Genomic DNA, 14,186 nt, shown 5'->3' with positions numbered 1-14,186 from the left:
CCCCCGTTCTGAGTGAAGACTGAAGTAAGCCACGTGCACACACTCCCCACCCCGCAGGTTTCTGGTTTTTTATTTGATTTTTTTTTTTTTTTTTTTTAGACAGGGTCTCTCTCTGTCAGTCAGGCTGGAGTGCAGTGGCTCATTGCAACCTCCACCATCCAGGCACAAGCAATCCTCCTACCTCAGCCTCCCAAGTAGCTGGGACTATAGATGTGTGCCACCATGCCCAGCTAATTTTCGTATTTTTTGTAGAGACGGGATTTTTGCCATATTGCCTAGACTAGTCTTGACCTCCCAGGCTCAAGCTATCGGCCTGCCTCGGCCTCCCAAAGTGCTGGGATTACACGTGTGAGCCACTGTGCCCAACCCACCCTGCAGTTTAAAAACTGCTTTGTTCCACTCACATTCCCTTTTTGGTTTTTGGAATTGTTCTTGAAACAAGGTCTCGCTTTGTCACCCAGGCAGCAGTGCAGTGGTGCAATCATAGCTCACTGCAGCCTTGAATTCCTAGGCTCAAGCAGTCCTGCGTCAGCCTCCCGAGTAGCTGGCACTACAGGTGCACACCATCACCCCTGGCTAATTTTTTTTTTATTTTTTGTAGAAATGGGGTCTTGCTGTGTTGCCCAGGCTGGTATCCAGCTCCTGGGCTCAAACGATCCTCCTACCTTGGCCTCCCAAAGAGCTGGGATTACAGGCATGAGACACCACGCCAGACTCACATTTCTTTCTGCATCCTCACAGCCATCTTGTGAGGTAGTTTTCTGACTCCTCTCCCCATTTTACAGGTAATGAAACTGAGACTGTAAGAGAGAAAGAGCCCTGCCCAGGGTCATATAGGGAGTCAGTGGTGTGGGTAGGATTCAACCCACCCCCATCGCCAGTCCAGTGTGCTTCCTGCCTTAGCACACCACCGGGAAAGCAAGCTGCCCTGCCCTGCCTGAGTCCACTGTGAGATTCCTCCCCTCTGGCTCTCACAAGTTCCTCATGATGTTGAAGTTTGAACCTTTAAGGAATAGACTGAGGGGAAGGGATTAGTCACCAAACTGGAAATAAGGGACCAGGCTTAGCAAAGGGTGCGCTATACCACCCTGGCAAGCTCCTATTCCTCTCTAGTTTTTTGTGGTGGTGGTTGTTGTTTTTTGTGTGTATGTGTGTGTGTGTGTGTTTTGTTTGTTTGTTTGAGACAGCATCTCATTCTGTTGCCCAGGCTGGAGTGCAGTGGTGCAATCTCAGCTCACTGCAACCTCCATCTCCCAGGGCCAAGAGATTCTCCTGCCTCAGCCTCCCAAGTAGCTGGGGTTACAGGAGTGCACCACCACTCCTGGCTAATTTTTGTATTTTTAGTAGAGACAAGGTTTCCTCATGTTGGCCAGACTGGTCTCGAACTCCTGACCTCAGGTGATCCACCCACCTCCCAAACTGCTGGGACACCTGTTCCTCTCTAAGCCTCAGTTTCATTGTCTAAAAGAGGGAAGATGCCTACTGTCCCGGGTGGCTAGGTGGCCCCAGTAAAATAAGGGCCACTGAGATATAGTGTTAATACCTAGAAATATCAATTCCTACGTCCAGCAATTATGTATTGAGCATTTATTGAGACACAAAGCCTCTGTGTCAGGGTCTGCTCTGGGTCCTGGAAACGCAATAGCAAACACAACAAAACGTAGTTTTATTCTAGTGAGGTGAGACAGAAATTACACAAATGAAAAAGTGTGTTGGGGGTGACAAGTGGCTGGGGTGGAGGAATAATGTAGTCTCCACAAGGGTCTGGACTTGTCTTTCTTCAACCCTGGGTGCCTGGAGCAGTGCTTGGCACATAGCAGGTGTTTGATAAAATGTGTTCAATGAAACAGTGAAAAGTAAAGCAGGGACCGGGCATGTTGGCTCACACCTGTAATCTCAACACTTTGGGAGGCTGAAGTGGGCGGATTACTTGAGGACAGAAGTTCGAGACCAGCTTGGCCAACGTGGTGAAACTCCGTCTTCACTAAAAATACAAAAATCAGCAGGGCGTGGTGGTGCACGCCTGTAATCCCAGCTACTCCAGAGGCTGAGGCAGGAGAATTGCTTGAACCCAGGAGGCGGAGGTTACAGTGAGGTGAGATGGCACCATTGCCCTCCAGCCTGGGCAACAAGAGCAACACTCCACTTCCAAAAAAAAAAAAAAAAAGGAAAGCAGGGTAAGAGGAGAAGCTATCTTCTTAAACAGGGTGGCCTGGGAAGGCCTCTCCAAGGGGATCCATAGTGAGAAGGGACCTAAAGGGTATGAGAGAAAACGACCACCCCAGTGGTAGAAACAGCAAGGCCCCGTGGTGAGCAGGACTGGGGTGAATTAGGAATGGAAGAGACCTGAGTGATTAGAGTGAGTAAGAGACAGGACTGGGAGGAGATGTGGTCAGCAAACCAGATCATGTGGTTTCCTTCTGGCCTTGGAATAGGTCTGGGATCCTTTTCAAGGCCTTTACACACTCACACCCAATGTGAGAGGCCGTAGTGGTCTCTGAAGCCAGACCCGTCTGTACCCCTGGGAGTCCTGTTAAAAACATGTAAGGCTCATGCTTATAACCCCAGCACTCTGGGAGGCCAAGGCAGGAGGATCCCTTGAGACCAGGAGTTTCAGAATAGCCTGGGCAATACAGTGAAAACCCATCCTTTAAAAAAATAATAATAATTAGCTGGGTGTGGTGGTGCACACCTGTAGTCCCAGCTACTCAGGAGGCTGAGGCAGGAGAATCACTTGAGCCTAGGAGTTTGAGGCCCCATTGAGCCATGATCGCACCACTGCACTCCAGCCTGGGAGACAGAGTGAGACCTTGTCTCAGTCAATCAATAATTAAAAATAAATAATGAAAAATAATAAACAGATGTAACAACCAGTGCAGCTCAGATGGCCAATCAGAAAGGACACTGACCATAGCCTGGAGCAGGACCCTAGAAACCCTGCCATGCCAGGCATTAACTCCTTCGTGGCTTGATTGTGTCAAAGTTGGGAGGCTGCCTGGGGAAAAGGCTGAGGCAGCAGGGAGGGACTTGGGGGGCTCAGTGTCAACAGCTATTTAAACCTTTTTTGGAAGTATTTCAATATTTTAACAACGAGTACAGCCCTGCCTACTCATTATTCCAGTAGTATCTCGAGCTGGTCACAGGAAACACAGCTAGCCTTGGCTCAACTCTACCAAGTTCACCAGGCTTTACAATCCAAGGGGCCCGAGATTCTGCCTCAATTGCTTTTGTTTAGCTGCGGGGGGAGCATGGGGGCACCAGAGCTGCCATCCAGAGTGCCACCTGGTGTAAGCTCCGGGGACTGGGTGGCAGCAGCACGCTGAGGTCATAGCAGCCGTGGAAGGCCTCCTCCTCCAGTCCCTCAGCCCCTTCTCACTACTTGCCAAGCCCCCTCCTCCTCACTGTATAAATATCTTAGGTGACAAACGGCTACCCCAACCCATCTGTTTCTTTGTACAAATGTGTAGCCAGTTTGGAAACGTGATTTATAAATATTGCCTTTGCAGCCAGGGATTGACACTGATGTATGTCAGGCCAGATGGATGGATGCAGCGCTGGGCACAGATCCCACCTAGAAGGGTGGGGTAGGGGGCTGGGGTGGCCAGCGGCTTCCCCAACTGAAGCCAGCTGCTGCCCAGGAGGGCAACTTGATGCATTCAGGGATGATGCCTGGGGATTCCCCTTCATGGGGTGGAGGAGTGGTGGGGACCCGAGTTCCCAGAACATATGGTCCCATGGCCCAAGACAGCAACCCTGAGAGACAAACATCCCTGTTCTTGCTTGGCAATCTGAGGCTGAGCCAGAGCCAGCCACTCATTTCTCAAATCTGCCTACTTCTCTGTGCCTCCACTACTACTATTATCTCACACCTAAAACACGCGAGAGCTTCCTGGCTGTTCTTCCACATTGACTCCTGCATTTTAGATGATAAGCTCCTTCAACTAGAACACAGGCCCAGCAAAGACAGGGACCGCATCCATCCTGTCCATTGCAGTATCCCCAGGGAGGACAGACAGAATAGTCCTGACAGACAGATGGTGCTCAATTCCTACTTGCTGTTGAATGAATGGGTTTGTCACTAGGTCACTTCTTTGCTTAAAGCCCACCAATCAATGGCTTCCTGTTGCATTTAAGAAAATTATCCAGATTCTGGCCAGGAATTCAGGCTCATGCCTGTAATCCCAGCACTTTGGGAGGCTGAGGCAGGCAGATCACTTGAGGCCAAGAGTTCGAGACCAGCCTGGCCAACATCATGAAACCCCGTCTCTACTAAAAAGTACAAAAATTAGCCAGGCATGATGGCAGATGCCTGTAATCCCAGCTCCTCAGGAGGCTGAGGCAGGAGAATTGCTTGAACCAGGAGGCGGAGGTTGCTCTGAGCCAACATTGCGCCACTGCACTCCAATTTGGGTGACAGAGCAAGATTCTGTGAAAGGAAGAAAGAAAAGAAGGAAGGGAGGGAGGGAGGGAGGGAGGGAAAATGACCCACATTCCTTACCACAGCCTCCCAGGCTTTCCACAATGAGCGCCTGCCTCCTCCTCCAGCCTCGTCTTGACTCATTGTAGCTATTACCCTCATTCCTCCAGCCACAGAGGACTAAGTGTCCTCTCAGTGTCCCAGGTCCCTGAGTGTATTATGCTTCTTCCAACCTCAGGACCTTTGCATGCGCTGTTCCCTCTCCCTAAACTCATTGTTCGGGCTCAGGAATCATATCACTTCTTCCAAGAAGCTCTCCCCGAACTCCTAGACTGGCTCAGGTCCTCTGTCATGTGCTCTTCCTATATTCTTCCTTCACAGCACTCACCATGGTTTATAATTGTTAACTAAATTGTGGGTTTGTTTGATTAGCATTGTTTCTCACATGAAAATATGAGCTCTGATCCAGGACCAGCAGTGAGCTGTCTTAGCTCTCTATTGTTTTCTCAGTGACTAGCGTGGTACCTAGCACATAGTAATTAATAAAGATTTGTTGGATGGAAGCCAGGCATGGTGGCTCATGCCTGTAATCCCACCACTTTGGGAGGTTGAGGCAAGAGGAGTCCAGGAGTTCGAGACCAGCCTAGACAATATAATGAGACCTCATCTGTACACATACACACACAAAAAAACCTTTAAAAATTAAAAAAAAAAATAGCTGAGCATGGTGGTGCACACCTGTAGCCCTAGTTACTCAGGAAGCTAAGGTAGAAGGATTGCTTGAGCCTGGGAGGCCAAGGTCACAGTGAGCTGAGGTCACACCACTGCACTCCAGCCTGGGTGACAGAGTGAGACCCTGTCTCAAGAAAAGAAAAAAAAGATTTGTTGGATGCATGGAAGGAAGGAAGAGTGCTTTCACTGGAAAATTTCAGACAAGTCACTTGTCTCTGAGCCACAATTTCCATATATACAAAATGGGAATAATACCACAACTCTTAATAGGTTGTGAGGATTAAACATTACTATGTATTTCAAATATGCAGACAGTCCTTGATGCATAAAAAATATCCATTCAGCGCAAATGGGTCCCTTGCCATTCCCTCTTTCTCCCATCTTGCCCTCCAGCCCCCTTTCTTCCCCTGCAGAAGGCAGATTTTTCCCAGCTGGGGTTGACGCACCCTTTGGTGGGAGAGCTAGAGTTCAAGCCTGAGTGTAGCCAGTTTGAACTGTCGAACTTGACTCAACCTTGCCAAGTTCCCAAGGCTTTCCAACCCAAGGGGCCTGCAATTCTGCCTTAATTGCTTCTGTTTGGCTGAGGTGGCCACCAGAGCTGCCATCCAGTGTGACCACCCCATGTAAGCTCCGGGGATGGGGTGGCAGCAGGGACCTGAGGGGCTGACCGGAGACCACCAGTTCTCCCAAAAGCTGTGGTTCATTCAAGGATTGCTCTTCAAGACTGGCTCCGTGCCAGCCCTGGCTGGCCATGCAGTGGAGAAACAGGCACACACTAACTTAACACAATGTGACAAGTGCTGTAACAGAACTGTGCATGGCACCTGTGTAGTCAGAGTAGGGAGAGGGGGAGCCATAAATCCTTCCCAGGGAAGTGGAGAAAGGAGGCCACAAGAAAGGAGGTGACATTTAGCTGGAGCATGACGGATGAGGAATTTGCCCAGGCAAGAAGGTGAAAAGGGTGTTCCAGATAGCGGGAACTTTATGAGCAAAGGCAGGGCAGCCTAGACAGAGAGCCAGCAGTGGGTGCAGCACAGGCAAGATGGGGGCGGGATCTGAAAAAATATTAACCAGCGTTATTGAGCCTTTCTATGGGCTGGGAACTTTTCTAAGGGTTATGTGTGAATTACACCATTTAATCCTCACACCTGCATGATACCCTTTCTGAGTTTACAGACAGGTAAACTGAAGCTTAGAGAAGCTCAGTGGGTTTCCCCAGCTAGTAAATGATAGACTTGCATTGTTTTTCAACATTTTAATGGAAATTCTCAAATATATGTAAAAGGAGATAGGCTAATGGCATGAACCCTCATGTTCCCGGCACCTCGTGGGCAGCTTCCAACTCATGGCCAGTTGCGCTGCATCTGGACCTGCAGTCCACTTCTGAGATGTGCCAAAGGCCACAAGTCAGACGTTCCCAGGGCTCCTTCTGCTGCATAGCATCCGTGATGAGAAAGGCCAGATCTAGGGTGCTGAATTGGGGGCGTCTGGGGAAGGGGCTGGGTTAACTGGGGCCACGAAGCAGGGCAAGGAACCCAGGCTGCCAACAGATCTCCCAGATCTGGCTCTCAGATTAGAAAGAGCAGACTGAAGACCGCGGGGAGAAGGAGGACTGAAGGTCCCCAGCAGGAAGGCAGGGCCCCCTTTGGCAGAGTTGGCTGTGAAGGGCGGGGCAGCAGCCTTGAGCTCTGGGCACTTCGTCCCCCTGCGTGTGCAGAACTGAGAGGGGCCATCAAAATGACAGAGGGTCAGGTGGCCTGACTCCTACAGAACAGGTGTGAAGAAGGCAGGAAGGGCGGAGAAGGGGGTGCCACCTGTCACCTCAGCCTGTGATCCAAGGCCAGCCACCATCCCCCTGCGTCCTGCCTGGCTTCCCCAGTGACAGGCTGAACTAGTGCCATGAGTTCCATTTGTATTTGTTCACTGTCCTCTCTGGCCGCCTGTGTGAAAAAGAAAGATGTGAAGGAGACGACCTCGACACTCCAGGGCCCCTCATCAGGCCCCTCACCACGCCCCCAGCCCTCTAGGCTCAGCCTCTTTCTTAGGCAGAGACTCCTTGTCAGGCTCCAGGACTCTCAACTAGCCTTGGGGTATGAAAGACAGAAAGATCCCACAGCCAAAGGCAGATGCTGGCTGGCCTTCTGCCTTCTGATGACCTGGTCCCTTCTGATGACCCAGGACTTGTCAGGGCCCAACAAACCACAACCCAAGGACCCTATAGGACTCCTAGGGTCAGAATACACTGGGAAGCTGGGGTGGAATCTAGAGCAAAAACAAACTATTGAGACAATATGAAAAAAAAAAAAAAAAAAAGACATAGCCGGGACAGGACCTTGGCCTAGCTGGGGACAGAATCTTAGAATAGCTGGGGACCTTGGCACAGCTGAGGACAAAATCTTAGGATAGCTGAAAACAAAATCTTGGGATGGTTGAGGACAGAATTGTGGGCTACATGGGGACAGGATCTTTGGGCAGCTGAGGGCAGACTTTGGGGGACAGAATCTTTGGGCAGCATGGGGCAGAATTTGGAGGCACCTTGTAACAGAATTTTGGGAGATCAGAGAAGAGACTCATGATTCCACTGGGAGGCTGTAGTTTGGGGCATAGGGAGGTAAATCTCACAGTGCAATCAAGAGGTGGCTAGGACAAGGATGCTGACCCCCGGCTCCAAGTCACACCGCACCCCCTTCTTCTGGAACAGACAACACCGCTGCAGTGCACACGCAGCACGTGGGCTTCAACCGGCAGGAGCAGGACGTGTTCTTCCTGCCCATCCTGGTAGTGGACAGCGGGCCACCCACGCTGAGCAGCACGGGCACACTCACCATCCGCATCTGTGGCTGCGACAGCTCCGGCACCATCCAATCCTGCAACACCACGGCCTTTGTCATGGCCGCCTCCCTCAGCCCCGGCGCCCTCATTGCACTCTTGGTCTGCGTTCTCATACTGGTCGGTGAGTCCATCGAGAGCCACCCAGCCCTGCCTGATTGACCCCCATCCTGGGGTCCTGGGTTTCCTTCCTAACCAGCCCCCATGGGGCCCCAGCTTCCCTGTCCACATGAGGATGGGCTGGCCAAACGATCTCCAAGCTCTAACATGCAGCCCCCATGAGGAGTCTTCTAAGTGCAGAGCAGCCCCGCCACCAACTCCAGGGATGAGCTCACTGTGGCCCCCCCCCTACACAGCCTAAACCTCACCCTAGCATATTTTTTTTTAATTCTCTTATGTGAATGGTCCCTTTTTAGTCTCTATGTAGGACTTTTAGTAAGAAGGGCTCTTGTGAACCTCACAACCACATGGCCAGGCATATATTATCCCATTTTTCAGATGAAAGCGCTGAGGGTCAGAGAGGTTAGGTGGCTGGTGTAAGGGTACCGGATAGTCTTCGGATTTGATATTACGTCTTCTCACCCTGTGTCCTCTACTCCTCTAACTACACCACCTGCTATTAATCTAAACTGAGAGCAAAATCTCAAGTCATTGGTGGTGGGGAGGGGGGCAAAGTCTACACTGGTTCCAGCCCACTAGCAGCCATTTGAACCCCAAAGTGTCCCCAATGAAGAGGTCAAGTTTCAGAAGCTAACCTGGATTTGAGTGGCCATATGCCACCTTTCACAGCTGTAGCCACCCAAGTACAGAAGGGCACTGAGGCCAAAGCTAGAGGAGCTCAAGGGAGGTCCAAGCGCAGATTCTAGCCTTGCTGTGCTCCCTGGGAGATGTCAGCTGCCTCCCCATGCCCTCGCTGCCGAGCACTGGCATGGCCTCTGTCCACCCTCTGAGGACCTGCCCAGGGCCAGGCTGTACCTCCTCAGGTCCCAGCAGAGGCCCTGGGCAGGCTTCTCCTAGTTGGGAAGCCCCCCTTCTCCCCCCACCCCAGCCCATGGCTCAGAAACCCTTTTTCCAGAGGGTGCACTTTACAGCAGTTTCATTTTCCGAGGCAGTGCAAACAAATTTCTGCCTAATTGCCCACAAACGAAGACAGTGCACATCAGTGCTCTAAAGGTGACGGGCGGAATCACTGATCAGGCCTGGCACATCTGTCGCCCGCCGCCCGCAAACCTCACCATCTGCTCCCGTGGGCATCCCCCTCCATAGCTCCCAGCCTCGGCTCTGAAAGCCATCCATCCATCTTTCCCACTTCTCTCCTGACACCTTCCTTCCCTGTGCCCTCCCTCCAGGCCTGTCCCCAGCTCTCATGCTCTTCCCTGTCACAGGCCACCTTGTTAGGTGGTGAGCAGGTGCCCTGCCCCATAGCCCTCACAGCCAGCCCTGGCCACTGGAGCTGTTTGGAGGAGCAACAAGAGTCCAGTGCCCAGCACAGTACCTGGTACATGTCTGTCCATCTGTCTGTCCATCCACCCACCATCATTTACCTATACATCCATCCAGTGAGTCCCTCCCATGTGCTAGACACTGAGATTTAGCAGTCAGCAAAAGAGACTTAAAAGCCCTAAGTAATTGAAAAGTCGGGGTTGCTAACACTGAGATGGGGGAGACTCGGGGTGGGGAAGGGGGAAAGATTAGTATTTCACCTTTGGACCTGTTAAGTTTGAGATTCGCTTGGTCAACAAGAGGACATGTTGAGTAGGAAATTGAATGTACAATCTAGATTTCGGGGGAGAGGTTCAGGCTGGAGGCTGAGATATGGGAATTGTCAGTTTCTAAATGGAACTTTTAAAGCCGTTGAGACCAAACGAGAGCTCCAAGAGAGGGAGCATGGATTCAGAACTGAGGTCTGAATCCTAGGACATCTGAGTTAAGGTTGGCGAGGAGAAGCCTGCTTAGAAGATTGAGAATGAGTGATCAGTGAAGTTGGAGGAGGAGGAGGAGAATGTGGAGTCTTGGAAATCAAGTGAAGAAAGCCAAGAGGGGACAAGCATTCATTCACTTACCCGTGTCCTCCATCCAACTCTTCCTTCAGTCATCCATTCACTCGACAAGCATGGTTCAGGTGCTCACTGCATGCCAGCCACTAAGATAGAGGAACATTTCCCAGGTCCTCAAGGGTAGCTTAGGGTGTGTGTTTTGGGGAGGAGACAGACATGGTAACACAGCAGGGTCTGGTCTATGACAGAGCTGTGGCTTTCAAACTTGAGCTGCCTCTTCATGTCTGCAGGTCTTGTTAAAACACAGATCCCCCTCCACTGCCACAAGATCCGTGCCAGGATCCAAGGGTCTGCATTTCTAACAAGCTTCCAAGGGGATGCTGCTGTTGCCCAGGGGCTGCACTTTGAGAACCAGTATGATAGAGGAAGGAGCCCCGTCCTGGGGAATCTTGGAGGGGAAGGCACGGAACCTGGCCTGCAGCTCTCAGAGAAGGGTTCCTGCAGGCCTTGACCTGCAGGAGAACCAAAGGGCTGAGTAGGAGCTCAAGACTTCTGGTGTGGCAGAGGAGGGTGAGGGTGAAAGCGAGGTCAGGGTGAAGGACATCTTTCACTCCCCCAGTTCCGTCTGTTTCTCAGCTGCCTGCTACACACCCCCAGCACCTAGAGTCCTCAGAGAATATATCTCTTCATAGAGCTGAGAAGGGAGACCTCAGGCCTCAACACCCGGGAAAACCTTTAACACTGCTCTCCCATTGGCCACCTCCACCCCAGAGTAATCTAGCCTCGATTTGCATACCTCCCGAGATGGGTAGCTCACTACCTCTCCAGACACTCAGCTCAGTTTTGATTGTAAGAATGGCTTTTTGAACAGAAATCCAGGAAATCTGTAGGAACGTTGAGACTGGGCCCACTCTGCTGGCGGGAAGCGGGAGGAGATGGGGTAGAGGGTCCTCCTAACGCCGTGGGCGGGGCTTGGCCCTCAGTCGCCCCCTCTGTCCCCCTGGCAGTGCTGGTGCTGCTGATCCTCACCCTCAGGCGCCACCACAAAAGCCACCTGAGCTCGGACGAGGATGAGGACATGCGGGACAACGTCATCAAGTACAACGACGAAGGCGGCGGCGAGCAGGACACCGAAGCCTACGACATGTCGGCGCTGCGGAGCCTCTACGACTTCGGCGAGCTCAAGGGCGGCGACGGGGGCGGCGGCGCGGGCGGCGGCGCGGGCGGGGGCGGGGGAGCGGTCGGGGGCTCGGGCGGGGGCGCGGGCAGCCCCCCGCAGGCCCACCTACCCTCCGAGCGCCACTCGCTGCCGCAGGGGCCGCCGAGCCCCGAGCCGGACTTCTCAGTGTTCAGGGACTTCATCAGCCGCAAGGTGGCGTTGGCGGACGGGGACCTATCGGTGCCGCCCTACGACGCCTTCCAGACCTACGCCTTCGAGGGCGCGGACTCACCGGCCGGCTCGCTCAGCTCGCTGCACAGTGGCTCGTCGGGCTCGGAGCAGGACTTCGCCTATCTCAGCAGCTGGGGTCCGCGCTTCCGGCCCCTGGCCGCGCTCTACGCCGGCCACCGCGGGGACGACGAGGCCCAGGCCTCCTAGCCCTGCGCCCTGCCGTCAGGGCGCGGCTGCTCACCCGCCCAGCACACGCCGGGGCCCCCAGGACAACGCGTTTCCCCGTGGACCCCCTTCCCTGCCCTCCCCAACCCTCCCTCGGCGGCCGGACGGAGGAGGACTTGCTAGGAGCGGATTCTCTCGCTCCTCCTCCTGTAGGGGTGCAACTTTGGGGCCCAGAGGTGCGGGATTCTGACCAACGGCATTAAAACTGAGGCGAAACCGGGCGCGGCGTGGCTCTGGGGTTAGAATGGGAGATGGGGGTGGCGTTGCAGAGTCGGGAAGGGGCGGGTCACTCAATCCTGGCCTGGGGGAGAATGCTGGAGGGAGCACGCCGCTGAGATGCCCCCACCCCAGGTTTCCCCCATCAGAGTTAAGAGGAAAGAAGGCTATTCATTTACTAAGCACCTACTGTGTGTTGGGACGCTGTACAGAGACCAGCTCAGTCGTCAGAGAAACCATGAGGTGGTGTCCTGCACGGAATAGAAGGGGAAAGGACCCCAGAGAAGTGGCTGTGACCCGTCCAAGGGCACCTGGCCAGTGAATGGCAGAGCCTCTGGCACTGGCCAGCTGCCTGGCCTCGGGCAAGTCACTTCACTTCTCTGGGCCTCAGTTTCCTCATCTGTCAAATGGGGTTAATAACAGAACCTACCTCGAAGAGTTGTGAGGCTGAAAAGGGTTCATATGTGTCAAGTGGTTAGGACAGTGCCTGGCACATAGTAGGTGTTCAATAAATGCTAGCCTTTGTTACTATTCTTATCTTTGTGGTTCTTAGAAGCCTAGTGTGTCTGCCTCCAAGGTCTGAGCTCTCTCCCTTGCTCCAGATGCCCTTCCCCTTTTCCCTACATCTCCAAGGGGAGAGGAAAACGTTGCAACTGTCAGCTCCTGATCCTGCCCTGCGTGGGGGATAAGGACACCCCCAGCAACTGTGGAGCCTTCAGGAGTCTCAGACCACACTGAAACACCAGCGGAGCCAAGCAAGAACAAGCTGGGTGACTCCAGGACTTGAGTGGATGCAAGGATTGGCAGGAGACAGAGGGGTCAGAAACCACTGGGTAAGGGGCGGGGACCTTATCTGTCTGGCTTTGGAACCCATCAGTTTCCCCACTCATGGATCCCAAATTAAGAACCCCTGGACTAAGTCACCTGAAGAGTTTCCAACTCTAAAACCATATGATTATAAGATACAGGTTATCTGTCCTCCCACCTCCCCCCACACCCAAGTGATTCATTCATTCCACATTGATCCAACATGAATTCCAGCTCCTGCTAGCTGGGCATCCTTCATCAAGGTCCTCCACTGCTGAAGCCTCAGTTGCCTTATCTGTAAAATGGGGGTAATGATAGTCTCTTCCTTAAAGGATTATTAAAAGTCTTAAATGAGATAGTGGATGTTAAGCTCTGAACTCAGTGCCTTCCTGACATGTGGAAAGTTCCCAATAAATGCTTATTAGCCTTATTTTTCTTACCCTCCCAGAGGGCTCTCATTCATTCCCACATTTGCCAAGGTCCACTGTGATAGATCCAGAGATGGCCAGTATGTCCCAGTGCCTTACCTGCATTATTTTCTCTCATTTAGGTACTGTCAGCCCCAGTTCACAGATGAGGAATCTGAGGCTGAGAGAGTAGTAAACTGCCGAGGGTTACACAGATGATAGGTAGTTCCTCCCTTCCAGTGGCTCAAGACCTAAGTTGGAGGAAGGAAGTGGATCAGGGAGCTGAAGCAGCCAAAAATAATGTGTTTGGTAAGAGTAGTAGAATTAACAGAATAAGATCTCCTGGAAGCACTAAAGAAAGACTGAGTAATCCTGGAGGGCTTCCCAAAGGAAGTAACTTCAACTGGGTCTTGAAGAATGAGTATGGGATGTGAGGTGGCCAAGCGAGCAAGAGTATTCCAAGAGGAACGAAGAGCATCTGCAAAGGCTGGGGGTGGGGAGAAGGCAAGAAGGATGTGGCAGTTTCAGGAAGGGTGTGTGGCCCTTGGGACTGAATCACAGGGTGGAGGAGTGGTGGGACATGAGGCAGGGAAGGCTGGTTGGAGGTAGTTGTGAAAAGAACTTGAAGGCCAGGTTAAGGAACTTGATAACTTGCTCAACTTGAACATGCCTTCTAAAGTCCATTGAGAGTGGCCAGTGGCAGGGATGTGGGGTTAGCATGGTAAGCCCAAGTGGAGGGAAATCTGGGAACCCCCAAATCATCCCATGTGGGACCCTTAACCCATGGTTCCTATAGCTCATGCTACAAATGGGCATGTTAACTTGGGGACCCCTGGGGAGAGCTGCAGCCACCTCTCTCACCCCTGTGTGCCCAGCTCTCACATACAGAAGCCCAGCAGCATTTCTAAGGTTGGTTGCCAGCTCCGTTGTAGAAGGGGGAAACTGAAACCCAGGGGAATAAAGTGGCTGGTTCAAGGTCTCCCAGCTAGTATAGGACAGAGCAGAGATGGCACAGGTCCCCCTGGCTCCAAGCCTGCCCCTTCCACATGCACTGGTTGCCTTAGCAGATACTGACCCTGCCAAGAAGGAGGTTACAGGCAGAGTATATGTCCAGAGGGATACATGGACATGAAGTCATAGGTCCCTTGAACATCCTGTCTAAACCT

The 14,186-nt window shown here is 52.5% G+C and overlaps 1 protein-coding gene across 1 annotated transcript in view; it reads left to right on the top strand.

The window, feature by feature from the left end:
* CDH22 (cadherin 22) overlaps positions 1–13,042 on the top strand; it is a 135,162-nt gene extending 122,120 nt beyond the window's left edge. Inside the window, exons 11-12 of the mRNA XM_015148909.3 lie at positions 7,851–8,102; positions 10,983–13,042. Of these exons, the coding sequence (XP_015004395.2) occupies positions 7,851–8,102; positions 10,983–11,572 (842 nt within the window). The 3' untranslated portion in view covers positions 11,573–13,042. The remainder of the gene's footprint in view (positions 1–7,850; positions 8,103–10,982) is intronic.
* Positions 13,043–14,186: the final 1,144 nt, after the last annotated feature.

The sequence above is a fragment of the Macaca mulatta genome, chromosome 10, assembly GCF_049350105.2.
Source record: "Macaca mulatta isolate MMU2019108-1 chromosome 10, T2T-MMU8v2.0, whole genome shotgun sequence".
NCBI classification, from domain to species: domain Eukaryota; kingdom Metazoa; phylum Chordata; class Mammalia; order Primates; family Cercopithecidae; genus Macaca; species Macaca mulatta.
The sequence above is the reverse complement of the archived record's forward strand: the minus strand, read 5'-3'. Positions and strand labels throughout refer to the sequence as shown.